This window comes from Cyphomyrmex costatus, unplaced genomic scaffold (assembly GCF_001594065.2).
Source record: "Cyphomyrmex costatus isolate MS0001 unplaced genomic scaffold, Ccosl1.0 scaffold154, whole genome shotgun sequence".
NCBI classification, from domain to species: domain Eukaryota; kingdom Metazoa; phylum Arthropoda; class Insecta; order Hymenoptera; family Formicidae; genus Cyphomyrmex; species Cyphomyrmex costatus.
The window spans coordinates 434,084-455,911 of NW_017275544.1; the positions used below are offsets into that span (position 1 = coordinate 434,084).

General features: G+C 33.5%; 3 protein-coding genes across 5 annotated transcripts in view; 2 read left to right on the forward strand and 1 right to left on the reverse strand.

Annotated features, from left to right (window-relative positions):
* LOC108783500 (uncharacterized) overlaps window positions 1-15,747 on the forward strand; it is a 50,339-nt gene extending 34,592 nt beyond the window's left edge. The window contains exons 3-4 of the mRNA XM_018552070.1: window positions 11,785-11,941; window positions 13,012-15,747. Of these exons, the coding sequence (XP_018407572.1) occupies window positions 11,785-11,941; window positions 13,012-14,652 (1,798 nt within the window). The 3' untranslated portion in view covers window positions 14,653-15,747. The remainder of the gene's footprint in view (window positions 1-11,784; window positions 11,942-13,011) is intronic.
* A 1,007-nt stretch (window positions 15,748-16,754) lies between these two features.
* On the forward strand, window positions 16,755-19,942 carry LOC108783501 (uncharacterized). Its single transcript, XM_018552071.1, has 3 exons — window positions 16,755-17,056; window positions 17,866-18,080; window positions 19,233-19,942. The coding sequence occupies exons 1-3, from the start codon at window positions 16,755-16,757 to the stop codon at window positions 19,673-19,675; spliced, it is 960 nt and encodes a 319-aa protein (XP_018407573.1). The 3' UTR covers window positions 19,676-19,942.
* Window positions 19,943-20,084: 142 nt separating this feature from the next.
* On the reverse strand, window positions 20,085-21,639 carry LOC108783536 (uncharacterized). Of its 3 annotated transcripts, XM_018552125.1 has the most exons (5): window positions 21,461-21,639; window positions 21,287-21,361; window positions 20,994-21,205; window positions 20,673-20,805; window positions 20,085-20,152 (listed from the first exon to the last, which is right to left on the reverse strand). In XM_018552125.1, exons 1-5 carry the CDS (start codon window positions 21,474-21,476, stop codon window positions 20,115-20,117), a joined length of 474 nt encoding a protein of 157 aa, XP_018407627.1. In that variant the 5' UTR covers window positions 21,477-21,639; the 3' UTR covers window positions 20,085-20,114. The 3 variants fall into 3 exon arrangements, with proteins under 3 accessions (XP_018407627.1, XP_018407626.1, XP_018407628.1); XM_018552124.1 differs by having other exon boundaries at window positions 20,994-21,361; XM_018552126.1 differs by lacking the exons at window positions 20,085-20,152; window positions 20,673-20,805 and adding an exon at window positions 20,353-20,638 and having other exon boundaries at window positions 20,994-21,361.
* Window positions 21,640-21,828: the final 189 nt, after the last annotated feature.

The following is a 21,828-nucleotide window of genomic DNA, read 5'->3' on the forward strand; positions in this document are numbered from 1 at the left end:
TTTCACAATTTAAAATTTAAAGCGAAACGTTTCGACTCTTACTGTAGTCCTCTTCAGTCTCAATATTATGTACTAACATTAATATAAATATAACAATTTAAAACAATAATTATAATACCGAATATGTTTATAATACCGAAATTCAATATCTTAATTTTGTCGTTTTTAAAAAATAACAAGCGTTATCTTATTACTTATATTTTATACTTGAAGTCAGATTCTCAGGTTAAATCATGCTTATACATATAGATGATATAACTCTAAATATGTTACATTTACTCGTATAATATATATTCCAAGTCTATATCTCTCTCTCTCTCTCTCTCTCTCTCTCTCTCTCTCTCTCTCTCTCTCTCTCTCTCTCTCTCTATTTATATTCTATCTTATTTATTCTCAGTTCAGATAAATGTAAGATTAATTTAAAAAGAGCACTAACATTATTCCTCTAAAAAGTCGATAAAATTTCATTTAAAGCGAATGTTAAGATATGATTGTAAAAAATGACAAATCATTTTTTGACAGGCTTTTTCTTTCTCAGACACAAAGTGGAATGGCAATGGAGAACTGTACGATGCAACTTTTATATTTCTTTTTTCATGTGACTTTTCTTCTATTCCTTTTAGTCTTAGGTTTCTCGTTCCGGTCTTCATTCGTAATACATCTTTACACTTGGTCCTTCTTTAATTCTTTTGATTCATGCATCGTCATTCATATCCAAGTTTTCGAACATCATTTCATCGACATCGACTTGTAAAAGTATTACAACATTTAATTGAATAAACTTAAAATTAATATAGGTAGTATGGCTCAATAATTTAAAAAATAATATGTAGAAAGACTACGAGCTAGATATTAAGGTATGTAATAAAAGTTTAATGACATCAAAACATTATATATAAACAAAAACGCAATGTTTTTGATGTCATTAAACTTATATTACTTATATATCTGGCTCGTAACCTTTCTACAGCTATTATTTTTCAATAATAAATTTAAAACTATTTTAGAAAAATTTAATGTATGTGCTCCACATAATTCTCAATGAAATATTATATTTTAAGATTTATAGTAGTATCTTACTATAGTTACTTTTTATTCTTTATTATACATAGATTTATTATAAATTCTTGTCTAATATAAAATTAAAATAAAAAATTTGAGAAATTGATAAAATTTTTATTTTGTAATTTGTTAATTAGAGAATAATGATTCTTTGTCAGTAATTATTAGATAGAAAAAAATGATTAAAATTAACAATATTATATATAAATATTAAATCTCTAATTAAATTCAATGTTTATAGAATAATTTAAGGAAAATTCGTAAATATTTTACTTTTTAAATTTTACGGAGTAAAAACATTTCATTTTGATATTAAATTGATAAAAGAATACCTTTGATATGGTAAAACAGTGTTACTAGACATCTTAATAAAGATAAAAAATTAGTATAGATATTAGTAAAGATAAAAAAAAGTATACTAGATAAAATTGTGTAAAATTCTATTTACTTATAGAATTTTATATATACGCGTGAATATCGATCCACACTTATCGTTATCGCACTTCGGTTTGTCGTGTAAGCTCGCAACTCGATCGATCGATTGGCGAACGTTCACTCTCATAGTACTTAGGCTCTCTATTCTATCGTACCCACGTACGCCCCCATGAACTTTGTTTTTCCCCCCTGGCATAAGAGCCATAGGGTATTCTTCAGCGCTTGCTAGCATGACAGAATATACGGGTGCAGCTGTTGCAGGACCGAGTTTCGCAGTTAATCAATAACGGGGTACGAGCCATCACCAGCGAATAATAATGATTCACCAAAGTTCACAGACTTATCATCGATGTAATGAACATCTGGCTGTTCCCGTAGTTCCCATTTCGTTCATATTAGATCAAAAGCGCTTGGTTGGTTATTTTTATATAAAACGGCACTCACAATTTCGAAAATCTACAAAATTTCCAAAAATAAATAAAATTAAAATAAAAAAGAAATTAATAAAAAATTTAACGAACATTACTGTTTATTGACTGTTCCTTGTGTATTTATTATTGACATGTTAAATTGTAGACAACATTCTCAAATTTCATCCCATTACACAATCGGAATAAGTTTTATAATACACGCGAATGTTGAACTGTGTTTTATTCAAAAGTTTACCAATATCGGTTGAGTGTAAGATTTCAATGTTAATCATTTTGGATTATCTCAGAAGCAAGAAGCTCATATCGATTGGTTAAATACATCGAAACCAGAAACCAAGAATGAAAATTTATTTAAAACGATTCGAAAAGTATGAGTTGATACTTATTTAAGCTTTTTTTCTTATGACCACTGCACGTACGGTTTAAATTTAAAATTTTTGAGTCAAAGATTGTTATTTTTTCGTCTAATTGTAAACTTCGTCTACCTGAAGACATATTGTGAATACAAGAACGACGCAGAATTTCAAGAAAATGTTATTAGGAAAAGACTTGATCAGAGAAACAGGAAATTTATTGATGACTGATTTTTTTTTCTTTTTCACAAGAAAATGTCACAAAACGAATAGATACCCATTGTGAGAACCGGAGCTTATAAGGTAAAGAAGGTTTAGTGCTTAGCTTATATTACTGCAGCTTATACTTACTGCAGACATTTTAGAATGTCAAACAAATGGAATGTCTTACAAATTATATTAAAATATGAATGGTTTTTTTTTTAAATAAAATATATATATTTATAAATATACTGAAAGCTTCATGTGTACTTTTCTATAATAATATTACCATATCTATATTTGAAATTGAATTATGCCTAACTAGGAAATGAAACAAGCTATATCACAACTATCAAATTGAGATAAATATGATTTTATTCTATTTAAAAATAAATACGTTTTGCCATAAAAAATGTAGAAAATAGCCGAAAACATTATTTTTAGTTGATTTTCTCAATTTATTTAAAATCTCAATTTATTTAAAATCCTGCTGCGCAAATTGTACCAATAGCACCGTGTTTTATCACGAAATAGTTTTTAGAGTACTATGACACTTTAGAGAAAATTTGAACAGTGCATTTAATAAACAATTATATGACGAATTCGAACAACACCGATAAGAATAAATTTAATTAGATAAAAGCAATCTTATATTTGGTTAAAGATTCGGATCTTTGTGCTTAAATATTTCTGTGTGAATTTATATATAAATATATCTGATTCTGCAAACCTGAGTGTAATTAATAATTTACTATACAATTAAAATTAATTAATATAATTACATTAACATAATTTATAATTACTTATAATTGATTAAACGCGATTTTATGTAAGAAGCTTCAGTATTTTCAACTACGTTTTCAACGGTTTAGTCTGATTTAAAGCGACGCCATACTCTGCAATAAATGTCCGCGCTGCAAAATTACAAAATGAGACACCGCACTCCCTACAAGTCGGAGCAGAAAATCAAACTTTCTTTTGTATATGCACGACGGTACATACATATAATGCATATAATTCACAACCGTCGCGTACCTGCTATCCTTTCGTCTCGAGTAACAATATTTTACCTATCGCACGCGTGTGATATGGTTCACTCGGATGACATATAGTTGCATTCGTACGCGTGTGCGTATGCATATACACACCGTCGGATATGCGTGCGGTTAACAATAGGCAATCAGAGTGTTTTCAGAGTCAGGGGTTATGGAGCGTTTCGCCATACTCTGCAACGAAAGAATTTTCTGTCCTCCATGATATTTGCAATACTGTTACCCTTAACCCGTCGGACACGGGTTAACAACGGATTCCTTCCCGATCCAATTCCCGACAATCAAAGAGCAGGATTTAATGGAGCGATTGCTCGCTCATTTTTAATACGAAGAAGAACGCAATGCCATGATTTATATAAACATACTTAAAATTTTGTTTTATATAAAGCCGGTATAGTTTACATCTCACTTTTATAAATTCGTGCGCACATTTATTTTTTAGATTATATATGCTAAGTACGTATTATATAGTTTATGTTGTATAGATATTTTTATACGCATTTATCAATAAAAGTGAGGTGAATGAATATCAAATGAGGACCAAAATGTTTATTAATGAAGACGATATTACATAATATAATTATAAATAAAGCTACACGACTTTTTTTATGTTCGATGGAGAGCGAATTGAAAGGGTTGAAGGGGAAAGTATTAAAAGCACTGCGTTACGCAACAGCTTGATAAAATATTTAATAAGATGTGTGTAGTAATAAAAAATATTATAATAGATATAAGTTTAGACGTATTATTTCCCCTTCGTTGCTGTATAAAAACTTAAGAGATTAATTCACTTGAAATATGCAATGCAAATTTCGAATGTCTTGCGCGAATGAATAATTAAATTCCTCAATTCGTATAAAAACATCCTTACTGCTACTACCGCTAACCGTTGACGTTTTTTATTTCGCTTCGCTGTTAAATTCATCATGCAAAATTATGCTCAATTTGAATTATTTTTATTAATTTCTATTATCATTGCTCAATATATTGTACCTTTGTAAACTTCACATGGGACTTTAAATAAATTAAATTTGTTAATAAAAAAATGAAAGTATTTCCTTTGTAGTTGTTTGTAGTAAAAATAATTTCGTTTGTAGTTCCATATAGATATTAGAAAATATAAAATTAAAAAAAAATGACTGTCACCCGACTTTGAGATATCTCGAATCCGGCATCTTCCTTAGAATTGTTTGTAGTGATTCGCCGGTCGTTTATAATTGTACCCGCGATTGGATTTAAGATATTTGAAATAATGACAAATTCTCGTAATTTGTTGTTAATCGTTTGTAATTTTTCAACGCAACTACAAATAACCGGAAAATCACTACAAATAACTACAGACGAGTCTAAGGAAGATGCCGCAAACGGATTCGAGACATCTCAAAGTCGGGTGACAGTAATTTTTTTTTAATTTTATATTTCTAATATATGGAACTATAAATGAAATTATTTTTATTACAAACAAAATACTTTCATTTGTTTTATTAAAAAATTTAATTTAGTTAAAATCAGGTGCCAGGTTCACAAAAGTATATCGTTAGTTTAACAAAAACAATAAAATAAAACAAATGTAACTAAAAAATATAAGTATTGAATTTGACTGATAAATTCAGTTTATTATTTATTAGGTGTGTAATGAATATCATCTACTGTAAAATTAACTGCAGAAATGGATTTATTTAAATTTTGACACGTATGAAGACAAAAAATAAAAAATTATTTAACTCAAGAGGTTGGGTTATCATTGCTTCTTTAATATCTAACAATGTTGTACAATTATATCGACAGGTTTATTACATATCGTCACAGTTGAGCGGAATGAGATGAGAAGCGAAATGAAATAGTTTTTCTTTAGATCGATGCGGCGATATGACAATTAGTTACGATCGATTATCGCAGCTACTGAAAAAGATTTCCTTAAGACATCTTGGGATTCATATAACTGGTGATCTCTTTCGTCTTCCCTTCTCATCTTCACTGCATCCGTTCCGCCATTCGCGCCGCTGTCTTTCATAACATTCCCCGTAGGGGTTGAAATTTTCTCCTCCTCGAACGTCTTCCCCGTTCGCCATTCTTTCTCGCCGTCTCGCTTCGACATACATATGATATCGCGAATTCCGCTTACTTATGCGTTACATCTGCGATCAGCGGCTGCTGCGAACGTCAGAAGAATAGTGTAATCGGCCGGGGTGCCGTCTCTATAAGGGTGAGACACACACGGAGGAACAGATGATGATCCCGTTTAGGAAGCTGCGGAGACGTTCCCGTATACGTCTGTAAACTTACGGTTACCGGGTCATCGTCACCAGTGGTTCTTTAATCGCAATTCGATTGTTTTGCAAATAAAAATCGTCGGTTATGTTTACTGAGAGAAGTGTGATATATGACTTATAAAAACTTTCTTAGTTTTTAATTAAAAAAATTTATTTTAAACAAAAAAGTTTTTGTTAGTTAAATAAATTAAGAATTGCATTGTTCTAACAACATTCAATCATTTCAACCAGATTGTGATTAGAACAAAATTTTTAATTGTATAATTATTTAAGGATATAATTGTATATTAAAATTTTATTAATTATATTATATAATTATATAATTATAAAAATTATATGTAAATTTAATACATAATTTTTTTGCTACATACACAGCCGTATTTGTAATTCTTCCTTATTTTAGGAAGATACCGTAAAATTTTTCGTTTGAGAACCTCGTGGCAGGTATTACGTAAGTGGCTTCCCGCCGACGGATCGTGCATCGATCGGAAACAACGCCGCGCGTTACATGTGCCGTGGTAGCGGCGCGTAGCGCACGGCGACCGGTGCGTATAGACCGCCTATACCTGTCGGCGTCGGCACGACATGCGTACACGCACACGCATTCTCTCACGTGTGCGTATGCGTACGCGCGGGAACGCGGCGACCGTGCACTTAGCAGCGTCCGTCTCGCACGCATAGACGGAGGAGGGAGATACGGCGCTACAGGGCGAAAGAGGGAGAAAGAGACCGCGTGTCTCGTGCGGTACACCGTCGACACCCTTGGCACGCGCCAACCCTCACAATGGATACGGCCATCTGCACTCTTTCTCACAGAAAAATCAAAGTCGATAGCCAGCATTGCCACCGTCGTCAGTCAGCATCCCCACCTCGCCTTGCGACCGGTATTTGTCGATATTGGCCGGTACTTCACCACCCCGCCATCACTGTCACCGCATATATTCGCACGCATACGTCTGAAACGTCATGAACATATGAATGTCTCGGTATGAAATAGAAGAGGCATCTCCATGGCACATTCCTCCCCTGGCAAACGAGTTACAAGGGATTAATAGTCTGGAACGAATATCGATCATTCATGGATGACGCTGGGTCGTTGATAAGAGCGCATTGACAGCATTATAGAAAATACAGTTGTATATTTAGCGCTGATTGTAGGTTTTTTTTTTTACTATCTCGATATGAATCTCTCATTAATAGAACATGGAAAGAAAAGGTTTTGTCGAAAAAATTAAAAAATAGCTAGTTAAAAATTTGAAAATAATGTTGCTAATTATCAAAACAATTATGTAAGCTCGAACTAGAAGTCAAAACTTTTTGCAGTGTTGCTCATCGTACTTGAGATCTTTATGTCATTATTTTGATGACTTCATAATTTAGGCTATAAGTAAAACAAAGATCATCTAAAGAGTTAAAGAATGTAAGGGAGACTAAATAGTTGGACAGACAATTTCGCTTGATCGTAGACACGATTAAAATTCGAATAAGAGAAATCGCTATGAATTGTGTGTCATGCGATGTCGATATTGAGGTGCGAGAAAACGATCGGTAAAAAGCTGTTACTCCATGTGCGTCATGCAATAAATTGCGCGAGGGGTAGGTTACTCGCGACGGGGTAACGACTGGGAGGGAGCGAAACGTCGAAGGTGTACGATCTGGCAGCTGTCCGCAAGGGGGTCTGCGACCCCCGATTCGCTGGTTTCACGGCGGATAGCAGCTGAGAACTACCCCCATGCGGCCGACGCCACTGGTATGTACCGTCACATACATGTTCTTTGCTTTTTGGCAAATCTTGTGCATGGCACTCGACGTTACCGGTCGCGTATGTCCATCCAGAGTTACGATGGGGGGTATCTTGGCTTCTTCCTCGTGCCACTGTAGGAGTAGGAGTACACTTCCTCCTCATTCTTTCTCTCGCGGCTGGAACAATCGCACGTGTGAAGAAACTACCCCACATGTGGTACTTCAAAAGAATTCACGTAGGGGTGCGATAAAGTCAAACGACAGCTGATTCAGTCCCAAGAATATAAGTCAATAAGTACGTTGGATTCTCTGAGATGCTGTATTGATTTCGGGGAAAACGAGTGAGGTTATTAATGAGAAACGATTGGCGTTTGCGTATCTTTCAGATTTCAAACACACACACACACACACACAGTGACGCCCTTATCGATTTATATTCCAAATACACTCGTATTATTACGGAATTAGAATTTTAAATTCGAACTTTCAACACGTGGATTAACAAGCATTTAATTTTTAAGTAGAGGGCGTAGTTGGTTTTAGAGAAAAGAGATTTCTAAAGAAGCGAAATAAACACTTAGTTTTTCCCAGCTTTGTTAAAAATAATGAATCTTCTATCTTTCTATAGATATCACTTTATCAGAATACAAAGCACACAATAATACTTATGTCGCACCTCTACACTGCAAAAAAGTGACACAAGTCGAAATTTTCGAATTTTGTCTAATAGGGTGAATTGTGTTTTAAATATTTAATAAAAAAAGTAGTACATTGAATTCAAATACTTCAAAGAAATACACCATAATAAAATTAATATAAATTCTACTCTGTATTTATAAAATTTTCATATGAATATTATTAAGCACTAAGATTCGTTTCGATCAACAATATAGGATTATTTGTCTTATTAAAATTACAATAACATCTACATATTATTTTTAGGAAATTTGAAATAATTTATGATTAACCCTAAATTAACTAATTCATAAATAATTAATTTTAAAATGCGCAATTTTCTTTCTTTTCTTTTAAATACTTTATATTTTTTATTTGTGTTTTTTTACTTGTGTTTTACTGCTTTTCTTGCAGACGTATGATATATATGGCTGTCTTAAATATGGCTAGTATTTGTAAAAATTACCACATCTAACTGTCATACTGATTTTACTTAATATTTTTAGTAATTTCAGTGTAGCGACGGTACCAGTAATGTGAGTTTTCGAAAATCTACAAAAAATTAATGAGAATTTCCAATTTTAAGATTTACTTTCTCGAGATTTTTAAAAGTTATTAAATACGTTGGTATCTTTATTTATTAGTTTTTTTAATTTTAACCTAAACTAACCTACATATTCTTCGTGTATGATGAACATCAGGTCTCGTAACAAATTCAACAAATGCGAATTAGATATACTTCAACGTAAGAGGATTATGTACTTTTTAAATCTCTTAACATTTTTATCAATGAGAATATTTAATATTGAGGTATCGAAATAAAGTAACAGTTAAGTCGAGATGGTCAGTTTTGTGTATACTTTTCTAACTCAAATTCTAAATGATAATTACCGACCGACTCTTATATTTATGTACGATATGTCTGTTTCCCTAAAGAATGTAACAAAATCGTACCTCTTGCATTGTTTAAGTGTACATGTTAATGGCACGTGGTAACGATATGAAAAAAAAAAAACATGTAAATTTCGGTAAATGACTATTTTTACCGAATTTTACATGTTTTTTTTTCATATCGTTTACAGAAACTTTTCCAGCAGCTTACGTATTTTAAATTTTTTTGAAGAAAAATCGGGATTCTGTTTATATGGACAAAATTCTTGAAGAAAAGTATTTTCTTATGGCAAGATAAATGGAAACTTTGAATTTGAAGAAAATATGGTCATCCGTAAAGACGAATGGACAACTTTAGAAGCTGTATATTTTTTCTTACAACCATTTTTGAAACGAAGTTTTACATTGTGCCCTTGAATATTTACGTGTTTTCGCATTATGGGTCTCATACTTTGTTCAACATGTGCTCTATTATAATCAATGTGTTCATTGGTTTAATGTACACAGAATATTGAAGTAGATATTCTCTCCTGTATACTTGAATCAATAAAAATAATTATTTAATTTATCATATCAGTAAAAAAAACGATGGAGAAGATAGAGAAAGATTAATAGAATTGAATCTCTAAAAGGCAAAGGAGAGCAAAAGGGATGAAGCTGACGGCTGTATCCTTCCTTAAATTTTAGCAAGAAGGAATTAAATTATGAAAATCGTTTCTCACGACAAAGAGTTAAATGCTCATTAGCCAATACGTAGCTCACACATTATTCCCTTAGTAAGACGCATAAGTATTTTAATAAGTTCTATTTGAAGATAAATTTTTACCTTCTGATTAAAATTCTGAATATCATGTTATAATAGCCAATTTTTTTCGTAAAAAACCTCGATATTTGTAATTGTTTATTTTACTATTTATAGTTTTGTATACTGATTTCATACAATTAATTACGTAAACTATACATAATTACGTAAAATGCTACAACAGACTCTTGAATTAAAAATGTACAAAGCCAAGAAGCTCACTGTCGAGAGTCGGCGCCTTTCGCACGGGAAAAAAGGACTGTACGAGAGCCACCGAGGAATGAGGGCGAGCCGGAACGATCAGACAAGGATCGAATCCAACGTACACGTGTGTGGATAACGTGCACATATGTGCACTTGCGCGCGGAAATTTAACGATGCATATACGTGAGCGCGGCCCCCCACAGTGTACGATCGCTTTCAAAAGAAATTATTGCGTCCCCACCACTGGCGGGCCCTTAAGGGTGCGGTCTGCGATTGGTCGTACCTGTCCCCCACTCTTGCTCGTACCCCACTATACAGCATATAAAACACGTGTGCACCGCAGAATTTCGTACAGTGTGATACTGTCCCGCGTTTGGGTTGCTTAGCTGGAATCTTTGGTCGGTCGAATGTTTATTCGTTTTGTGGAAAATATCAACGGTATCATAGAGGCCGGTGAATATGGATTTGTCAACTTTTTGTCATCCAAGGAACTTTTCGTCAACCGTGAGAAATGGAGTGAATAAAAGGTATGCATGGTGCAGGCAAATCAGTTTTAAATAATGCAGTGTCGTGTTATTTTGTGAAACATATATATATGTATATTTCGATCGATAGTGCTTAATCTAAACTCTAATTAATCTTCTAAACTATAATTAATTTTTTAAATGTGTTGATTGCCTTCAAATACCAAGTTTTGGGGAGTCCTAAATCCAAAGTTCAAGAAAAGTTCTTGATGAGTGAAATATTAATAAATATTTGCTGCATCTTGCAAAAGTTATATCTGTGCCTTCGATTTGAAATAATGAAAACATTTCTTTTAATATAATTTCTTGTATCATATCGGAAAGTGCTCCAGTTAGTGAAATGTCAAAGGAAATATTTTGTAATTTAATGATATAATAAATAAACCAGTTAAATAAATAGCAAAAATAATTAGTGTTTTATCATCGATATTATTAACTATCCCAGATATTTTATTGTTAATAATTATTAACAATAATATCATCGATATTATTAACTATTAAAAAATATAAGGATTAAAATGAAAAGAGAAGCGTATTTAAGAATGTTTTATTAGATTTAGTTTAGGAAATGTGATCTGTGTGTGTGTGTACGCGCGCAGGGCGCGCGCGCGTTGTGTATTTCCCGCGTCAAGTGATCAGCACGTGGCAATGTGCGCATGCGCAATAAATCACCCGGTAAATACATTGTGAAAATGATAAATGATGCTGTGGAATTTTACAAGAGCAATCGAAAGATAACAATTAGAATTTGAATTATTCCCAATTAATTCTGAAAAAAAGGTATCTACTCACCCAAATTTTCGTGTAGAAAAAATTTTAGTGCGACATAAAATCGTCGTTCGTAATGCCTTTTAAGGTCGTCTATGACTTGCACAAAGCACTATTCGTGGAAAATTAAATCAACCGCAATTGCATATCACTATTCACTAAAAATCAGATCAATGCTTTATTTGCGAAATCACTATTTGTATATTAATAACACTTACACTTACACTTCCACTCACAATTTCTTTTCAACTAAATGTACTTTATTAGGTTATGCTGGTTACTTTGCATATTAAATTAATTTTATAAATACGATTTTATGTTACAATATGACATTTGTACTTAATAATCGATTTCGTTCGTATGCTTGCAGCTTTTCATTTCCAGAGAGCAAGATTTGTCAAGATTCGAACAATGTATTATTGAATACAATAAATCCACGTGGATGGCGAGAATCCCTTGGAAAGAATGATTACAACAAAGAGAACTGTGGCGCTGCAAGTAATTTATTCAATCGTACGCCTCGTAGGGTAAGGATGTGTTTAAAATTTACGATAACATTCTTTAATAACAAAATATCCATACACATTTTATCAGTCAAATTTTCGTAAAAAAATTTTTTCGACGATTTTTACAAAATGTAAATGGATTAAAAAAACTTAAAAACTTGATTCGACATCGCTTCAATGAATATTCAACATTTTTAAATAATTTCTCGTTTGTTGAGGTGCATATTAAATATTAATACAAGTTTGATGTCAAATAATTGATTTTAGAACTTGCATTAAATCGCGATATCAACCGATAAATCTTATAGATCTTTCAGGGATATCGAAATTTAAAACCCAGTTAGTGGGGCATCCGCTGCCGCGAGATCGGACACGATTTTTACACCTCTTCCATGCATATTCAATTCAATTCCGGATGTTGTACACGCAAACACGGGGTTATTACCATTTAAGTCAAACGACAAATCCAGCTCGCGTGCCGAATATGCATCGTACAGCTGCTGCTTATCATCAATGAGGTTTTAACGGCAACGATTCAAGCCGACCGATAGGGAGATAGTGGAATTCCATTTCACTACGGGAAAAAAAGAAATAATAGAGGAAGAAAATTATCTTCCCTTCCGTTATTCCGCGCATTGATCTCTGATTTTTTTCATAATACACGTGACACCTTGCGCGCCCGACTGCGACCGCTGTTGATTCGATTAGCGGCTATCTTTCGTGTATTTTCCCACCCTCTCTTACTTTCCTTCGGCGATCGCATCTATGACACACTTTCCTTTCTCTCCTTCCGGCTTTTCTTTAATAATTAATCGATAAAAATCACCGGAAACAAATTCCCTTATAAGACATACGCAGTCGGCGATTCGGTTTTTTTAGTTGTATGAATGTTTGATAAAATGTTGAGGATATTTCGTTCCTTTTTCTCTTTACTCTTCTCTTTTCCATTATGTATATATTCATCTTCCTTAATTATTCTCAAATCTTTTGATTTAAGAAATTTGTCGTGGAATATGTGCTCCTTTCTCTTCAAAGTTCGATCTTTTTCTTTAAAAATCGTGATTTTATTGTTTATTGACGTATTCTTTCAGATATATTATAAGAAAGCACGACAACCTTTGCAAATTCACGAGGAAAACAGTCAAGACAGCGATCACCCGTTGAGCCCTAGCGAAAAGGAGAATAAGCGGCGCGAAATGTACGTCGAGAGCTGTGCAAGATTGGGGAGTGTTGTACCTATAGATTATTCAATGTGTTCATTTGCTTCCGCACCTTCTCCAATACGTGGTCGTTACAAGACTACGAGCTCAAACCTCTTGCGTAGCTTGTCGTCAGGATACGAGAGTATGGATGATGGGATCGTAAACGAACTTAACAACATAGAGACCATGGATGAGGAAATGCAGCTACCGAGCGGCATTTCGAAGTTACTGTCCGGCGACATAGTCGCATCCGAAGCATCAGCTGACTACGACGTTTCGACGACTCCTGATTTCTCCAGGACTAATCCAGGACTAATGTCATCTAAAGTCAAAAAGTGGTTGTCAGTACAAAGTGGTATATACAAACGGAACATCAAGACGATATCACCGCCGCTGGTGAGATCGCCATCGCTAATGAGATCGCCATCGCTAATGAGATCGCCATCGCTAATGGGATCGCCATCGCTAATGAGATCGCCGTTACTTGCGGGAACGCCGTCAATGGTAGGAACGTCATCGATGATGAGGACATCACCGTTAGAAAATATAACATCTCTATCAAAAATCCGCACTTGCTTATTTCGCTCACCAACGGCAAGCTGCTCGAAAAGGACAATGATGAGAACGTACAGCTATGACGAGGCCACAGCGCCTTATTACAGATTACAAATGGAAATCTCACCGCATTCCGCTAGGTCTTACAAACGACCGTCGGAAGACCTGTTAGAAGACGAAGCGTCGATATTAAAAAGATCGCGCAAGTCCAACAATTTGCATCTCGACACAACACCCGTGTCGGCGAGACGCTCGAGTACCTTGACGCACCCACGCTCTCTGCAGAGAAGTCTATCAGAAAGGACAGGCTTGACCGAAACACACACAAACATTAAATGGGCGATCCATCGCAGCATCACTGACACCGATCTCATTGGCGATTTCAGTAAACCGTGTGTACTGCCGCTTACGAGCGGCGAGCATGAGGATCTAAAATCAATCACATCTAATACATTGGCGGCGCTTATACGTGGCGAGTTCGCCGATCGCGTTGATTCTTATACGATCATCGATTGCCGCTATCCATATGAATACGAGGCAGGCCACATCGCGGGAGCAGTGAATATTTACAATAGGGATCTCATCCAACAGACCATGCTCGATCATCTGGTTGACACCATTCCGAAGATCAAGCTTGATACTGATAAACGCAACATAATCGTGTTCCATTGCGAGTTCTCGTGGGAACGCGGGCCGAATCTCTCGAGATTTCTACGCAGACTGGATCGTGCGTGTAACAAAGAATACTATCCGGCACTGTACTATCCGGAGATGTATCTCTTACTGGGAGGATACAAGAAATTTTACAGCGAACAGAAAGAGTTTTGCTCGCCGCAGGATTACAAACCGATGAAACACCCCAATCACGAGGAAGAATGTCGATATTTCCGTAGCAAATGCAAGAGCTGGCAGGCGGAGAAGACCAAAGGGATCAACCAGGCAGTGCGAACAAATCTCGAGCGTTTTGCCTTTTAAACGGATATTCCACTTTTTTTTATCTATATTCAATCTAATTTTAAGGCTCAGTTTATACTCCCGTCGTACTAGTCGCGAATCGTTAGACGTTGAACGTCCTCAGAGACGGTCGGGATATCAAACACGCGCGCGCCATGCGCGTCGCTAAAGTGCAAACAGCGTAAAGAGATTAGTTTATTATTTTTTTTAATTTCGGTTGCTCTTTGCGCTATATAATATGACTGACACGAGGAATTTTTTTACAAGTGTCTCACACATGATGTATATATATATATAAATGTCATTCGATCATATTTAGATTCTAATCGATCTTAATACTTAAGTATATATATGTATGATAATTTAGTAGCTTATTTGCGGGCGAGATCGATTAGAATTTATATCTAGATTACGTTAATGACAATTTAGGCTATGGCGATATCGTTACTGCTTTTCATACACATCCCACCGTGATCGAAATTTGTACATAAAAATTATATTATATCGGGTAGATTCATGTACCTTGCGTCATTTTGTAATTAAGGACATTTTGTAATCAAACAATGCAATACATCCGCGTGTCGACCCGAGGAATAGCAGGGTAATTAGATGAGCATAATGTCGTGAACGCACGTTGCAAATTTCTTTTTTCATGTCATATAATACCTCGGGTGGTATCTAATTATATATATAGGGCTATGATTGGGGCTTCAACGACTTAATCACATCGATCTCTGTCTTTCTATCGGTATTGTTTTGCCGAGTTCTCCAAAACAAACGTTTACGGTCGACTCTGAAAATTGCATAAAGTGTTACCAATTCGTTGTTGCAATTTGATGATGAAATGTATTGTTAACCCTAATTATACACACTGTTTTTGTACTCTTGATGTACACATATGGGTCCCTAGGACTCTATCTATATTTCTTATCGTAATTTCTGTAAAAATGAACATATTTAAAAATTAATTTTTCAATTGATTAAGGAACAAGTCCATAATATGTAAAAGTCAATCGAATTAAGGAGCTTTGAAATATATAAGTTTGAAGAAAAAGTAAAATTTATAATAGAAACGCGAAAAAATCTCGATTCAGCAAATTGCACTGGGGTTCCTGAGATCCCACTGTGTATAGATAGGGTTAATATACTTATGAAAGATTAATCCATAAATACTCGCGTGGAATTAACGCGACTTGATTCATATTTTTACGATTGATTTTTTTTTTAAAGAATGAAACAATCAGTTTTATGCGCTCTCTGTTGGAAGAATTTAACTTTAAGAAGCATAAAAAGAATCTGATTTTTTTCTCAGACTTCTCTTTAAGAAATGGAGAGATAAAGAGTGAGAACCTTTTCATCGCGCAAGTACTTGAGGATTAATTGATAACACAAATTACGTAAAATTTTTCTATTGCGCCAAGTGATGCAAATACTGCTAAATGTGCAAATTTTTTTGTTGTTACATTGTAAAAATTATTTTTACGTTACATAGATAAATATTTACGTCATGCAATGCAAATACAATTGAATTTTCCTATTTTTCTCCTCATATTTCTCATCTGTCTGCTAATAAGAATATATTGTATACCTCTTTCATTATATATTCCCTCCTTCTTATTAATGAGTTCTCTGTTTGATTTTCTGACCCACTATGAAGGGTTACAGTACTATGCGATAATTTGCATATATCCTCCTTGGGGAGCAGAAGATACACTTTTTACAAAAAACACGAATAGTATCCCTTTTATATGAAGTTCTTTTCTAATTAGGTTTTAAGGTTTTTAACCATACCTAACTTAACCAGGATAGTAATATCAATTGGAACAATATTATTCTCTTAAACAGAGACTCATTAGCATTTAACTTGTAGTTTCTGTGTGCAAGAATACTCTCAGATTGCTGGCCTCTCCGAGAGGAGACAAGAGCAAATTTTCTGAACGTAATAACCAATCATTGAGCGGTCAGTGAGTGGTGCTTATTTCTGAGAAACAAAACGGAAGCGCAATTTATCTACGAAATCGATTTCTTTCATCAATACATAACATGAAATTATTCTATTTGGTACGATATTTCTTGTGAATTCTGTATTAAATTTGTTTTTACGAAAAAAAAGAACGAAAGCAATGGATGATAAGCGCGTCTCTTCGACGGAAATAGCGTCTGTCGTTTTGAACGATGCGTTTCAAGATTCGAAGTCTTCAAATTGTAAAGTTCACAAATGTCACTTAGAAAAACGCGACGATACGCGGAATGAAGGAAGTATACAAGACGTGATTGATCGCGAAAGTATACCTATGATTTATATTGAGACATCGGACGAGGACGATGTATCCGAGAGATTCTCAGGCGATGTCGAACGAACGGAGACTCAACTTCCACTCATGACAGATCTAGAATCATCCATCGGCTGTGGAAGAGAATTCGCGTATTGTATTCTCGCTGTGAATTCTAATTTTTGAAGGAGAACTATTTTGAAGACAATCTTTTTTCTCTCTTAGCAAAAATTGCGGAGCAGTTATATACACAGAGTGTCATTAACCGATTAAATTACATATCAAGAGTAGGTAGAGTGGATCGAACTGAGTCGAAAAGTCTTATACCATTTTGCAGTTTACACAATATTTAACGAGCCAGATTCCACCACGCGCTACCAAGTGCACGCTTGGCAGTAGTAGGCCGGACGAACGCGTTTATTCGGCTATCTTTAAGGTCTAATATCTCGTTAAATATTGCGTAAACTGCAAAGTGGTAGAAGACTTTTCGATTCAGTTTAGTCCGCTCTATCTACACAAAAGCGATTGGAAGAAACTCTCGGGACACCCTGTATATAATTTACAAATTTATTCTATCGATTACTCAAAAAGACATTTCAGTATAATTTATAGACAATGTTTTCGCAATGATATATAACGAGATATTAATTTTTAAACATAGCCGAATATCGTTTTATTAAAGAATATTTCTATTTTACGTCATCAATCTTGAGATTCACACAGTGATCAGGAGCCTTAAATAAATAAATTAAATTTTTCCATCAATTTTATATTTAACAATACTATTAAATTTGTATATTATTATAAATACTATAAACAAAAAGTATAATTTATATTTTACAACTAATACGATAAAAATATTCGAGCAAAAGTATTAAAAAGAGGTTTTCTTATAATTTTAATATTTTCTTAGTCAAAATAAAATTATTATTTGTTAAATAGAAAATTATATAAAAATTAGGTCTCTCCTTCACGAGCGCACTCAGAAGCTCTGGACGGAGATGACGAGTCTTCGGGAAAAACTGAACAAAGAAACAGCTCTTTGGAAAAAGAAGAAAGAGGAATTTCAATTTTTACGCGAAAGGAGCGATGCTATTGCGTTTGAAGAGGCAACTGCCGCCGCACGAGCCGCAGCTGCGGCTTATGCCGTTGAATCGCCGCTCTCAAGCGATTTAGGTAATGATTAGCAATAGCAATTATCAGTACTTAATCAATAATTTATGGTCTTTAATTGATTTTTTATAAAACGAGTGAATAAAAGAGGAAAATTTTGGAAAATTATAAATGAATAAATTCCTAAATATATACATATATATATATGTATAAATCTTAGAGAATTTTAGATTCTCAAACAAATTTTTTGAAATAATGAATTTATTTTAATATTATTAAAAGGCTTCTGTTTATTCACTATTACTACCTTTGATATTTACATATTAAAGTATTTTACAAGAATTTTTATCGCGTATTTTTTCGCTGCTAAAGTTACAATCTGAGATAGTATGGAGAATCTGTGAGAATAAAGCTTTAAATCTATCTGTTATTTTTTTCGTTTCTTTATTCACATGATTTAATCTTGATACTGAGAAAAAATATATTAAATTTTAATAAATCTTTATTTAAATATATTTTTATTTAAATTGCCGACTAAAACATTTACTTACAGTAAATAAATATTTACTTAATAAAAAGAAATAATTAATTTGAATTGATTTAATTTAATTAAAAAGGGCGAAGTAAGAGTCAAATTACAATTAAAAATCTTTTCTTTGATAATTATTCTAATATATTGTGAAGAATATCACGTAATTTTAGCGTTTCGTCTCGGCTTCCACTATGAATTCATGGATTCATCAGTAAAGTATTGGTGTGGAAGCCAGGACGAAACGCCAAAATTACGTGATATTCTTCGCAATATATTAGAATAAATTATCAAAGAAATTTAGATTTTTAATTGTAATTTGACTTTTATTTCTCCTTTTTTAATGTTATTGATTATTGTTATATAAAGAGGCTTTGAATTTTTCAATTTATTTGATTTAATTTAGTTTAATTATCAGTGCATCAATTATAATTGAACAGTGATTACAGAAATTAAGTAAGAAAAATAGCTAAATGTAATAATAAGTACATTAAATGACGAGGCACCAGCAAATCTGCTGCTCTGAAAAAAAAATGAGTTACTGCTACAGAAGCGCTAATAAATACATCTTTATATTTTTTCATGTCTATATTTAGTAAATATTTGACATTCAAACAAATGATTTATTAAAATTTAATATATATTTTTTATGCACCTATCTAGAATTAATAACAGTGAATTTGTAGGTAACATCGTTGATCTTACGTTAGAACCGAGCATCAGAGAACTAATGATATTGGAATACGAGAAAAATCTTGCCAAGTACCACGATCGACACTCCCTTGAGCAAGCTGAGCAACGTTACAACTCGTACAAACGAGTGCTTGTCGACGCCTACAAGCAGAAGCTGTCGGAGGTCGAGCGTCTCTGCGACGAGGAATTGGAGAACATACAGCAAAATGCGAGCTGTTTGCAGCCGTTCAAGGAGATTGCGTCGCAATGGTCCATCGACGAGAACGATCACGGTGATTCGCATCACGGCTGCGACAATCAATCCGAACCCACGGAGCCATCAAAAATCGAGAGCAGTCCAAGCAACGACTGGTGCATATATGGGAAGCTCGACAACGAGGTCAACATGACTCCGGAAATTCTGTCTGTCCGTTTCAAACGGGACGAAACAACATAAGAGCCGTGCTCTCTACTTTTATTGATGATTATTATTGTTAATATTATTTTATAATCATTACACTTCACAAATTTACTTTATATTCTTTATAAGAGAATAAATTAAATTTCTTCTTTTTTTGTCTGTAGCCGCAAACACCGGCGACATTATAAATAGCATGGCAATTTGTTCTGGCAGCAATTGAAGGCAATTAAACTCAATTTTTATGTACTCATATATTTGAGACACGTACGCTATATGTACATATAAAAATAGCGTGCAAATAATAAGCGCTTTTAATCTGAATTTTATATTTTAGTATTTTTTTGAGGACTATATATATCATTATATTTGCTTAATAAATAACATCAAAATTTTGTCATGATACTTAATATTATAAATAAAAATTTAATTTTTTGAAATTCTTTTTGTTTCTTTACAATCTGCAGAATTAAAACAATTAAGACAATTGTTCTTCTTTGGCTTTATCATCGCGAACTGAAAAATCAGAAATATTTAAATTATATAAATTAATTTAATCGATTATAGATAAAATATGAGTATGTCATTATAATGAATGGCCTGAGTAAAAGGATTGTCTGTAACTGTTTCTGACAGAATCGTAAGTCATCGCACAAGGATCGATGTAAACGTATCGGACGCAATTACGACAATCCTTATCCCAGTTATTTTGCGGTCTTTCTTTATTATTTCTTCTATTTTCTCCATATTGCACAAATACAAACATATTAAATTATCCATTATACAAATAACAGAATAGTACGTCTTTCTTCGTCACTCTTGTTTGATTTCACATTTTTACGTCGAAATTTTATGCTGAGCCCACTCACACGAGTAAATTCGTATTCTCACGAGATGAGATTAACTGTAATTGTGTGAGTTTCTTACTATCGTAAGAAATTTTTACCCACACAATCCGAAAACCGCAATAAACCCCCAGGCTCTTACTGTTTTTTAAATTATCTATAATTGATAAACATCAATATTAATTAATTACCATCATAGACTTTCCACGACTGACAAACATCATTTTGTTTAGCATGAAGATACAAGTCTTCGATGCGAGACTTAGTTTTCTCCAATAAAATTTTACTCGATTCGATACGCTTTGCTACAGAAGCCAATTGCATCTGAACATAAATAGACAATAATCAATTCCAAATCAATTAAATGATTCCCAACAAAGGGTATAACTATTATGTTATGTAATCATAACATAAATGTATTCGTGATTTACAGGGTTTCAAACTAAATTAATTAACTAATATGTTCGTCCGACTATTTTGTGTTTCACGATTTTAAATCATTTTGCACTTACATTGATTTCCGTAGGTTTCGTCGATAAGTGTTTATTATTCGCGAATTCGTCAGAGATATTCGCCAAAAATGAAAACGGTTGTTGCGGATTTTCCATAATTCTACGTACAGAAGTTTGCAATTCCTCGAATGACATTTCATCAACATTGTATAGAGAAACTGTTTTCTTCAACTTGGAATCACGTTCCGTGATTTCTTTTCGAACTGTAGAGTCTTTATTCAATTTAATGTCGATGTTTTGCTTCATACTTTCATGAATTGATAATTTATCAATCATAGGGGACAATGCCTCACCGAGATCAATTTTTTTATCAAAGGTTCGGCGTTCTGCAGATCTTAGGGGCGGCAAGATCGATGCTCCAGATTTGACTCGAAGAATAACAATGAAATATTTTCATATTAGTCATTTCTTACTTCCTAAGTTAAGAAATTTTGATCGATACAATTTATATATTAATATTGGCTTACCTTTGGAATTCTTCATATTATCAAAAGATTCCACGTATATTAAAGTTAGATATATTTAAAAAATTATGTAGATTTTTTCGTACGAGAAACGAAGACCGAAGACATTTTAGTTTCTCCTGGATTCTTATTCAAACAAGTCTTATCAGATTTCGATTATTTTGAACAAACGATTAGTTGCAATAACTGTATGTGTATATCTTATTCTTGATGTTTGATCGATATCATTTACATGCAGACTAAGCGACCGTACCGCCGATAAGTATTTCATAATTCAAAATTCTCCTTTTCTTTTTTCGCAGACGTAATATATAAGAATAGATTGTGTATTTCTAAAATAAAATTATTTTAGAAATATGTTTTACATGTAT

What these genes read in the sequence shown, in the direction of transcription:
- LOC108783501 (XM_018552071.1), top strand. Translation starts at nt 16,755, where the DNA reads ATGGATGATAAGCGCGTCTCTTCGACGGAAATAGCGTCTGTCGTTTTG. An exon ending in GGCTGTGGAAGAGAATTCGC is followed by an intron (nt 17,057 to 17,865) that starts GTATTGTATTCT and finishes TATAAAAATTAG; the next exon opens with GTCTCTCCTTCACGAGCGCA. An exon ending in GCCGCTCTCAAGCGATTTAG is followed by an intron (nt 18,081 to 19,232) that starts GTAATGATTAGC and finishes GTGAATTTGTAG; the next exon opens with GTAACATCGTTGATCTTACG.
- LOC108783536 (XM_018552124.1), bottom strand. An exon ending in CGAAACCTACGGAAATCAAT is followed by an intron (nt 20,806 to 20,993) that starts GTAAGTGCAAAA and finishes ATTTATGTTCAG; the next exon opens with ATGCAATTGGCTTCTGTAGC. An exon ending in GTCGTGGAAAGTCTATGATG is followed by an intron (nt 20,153 to 20,672) that starts GTAATTAATTAA and finishes CTGATTTTTCAG; the next exon opens with TTCGCGATGATAAAGCCAAA.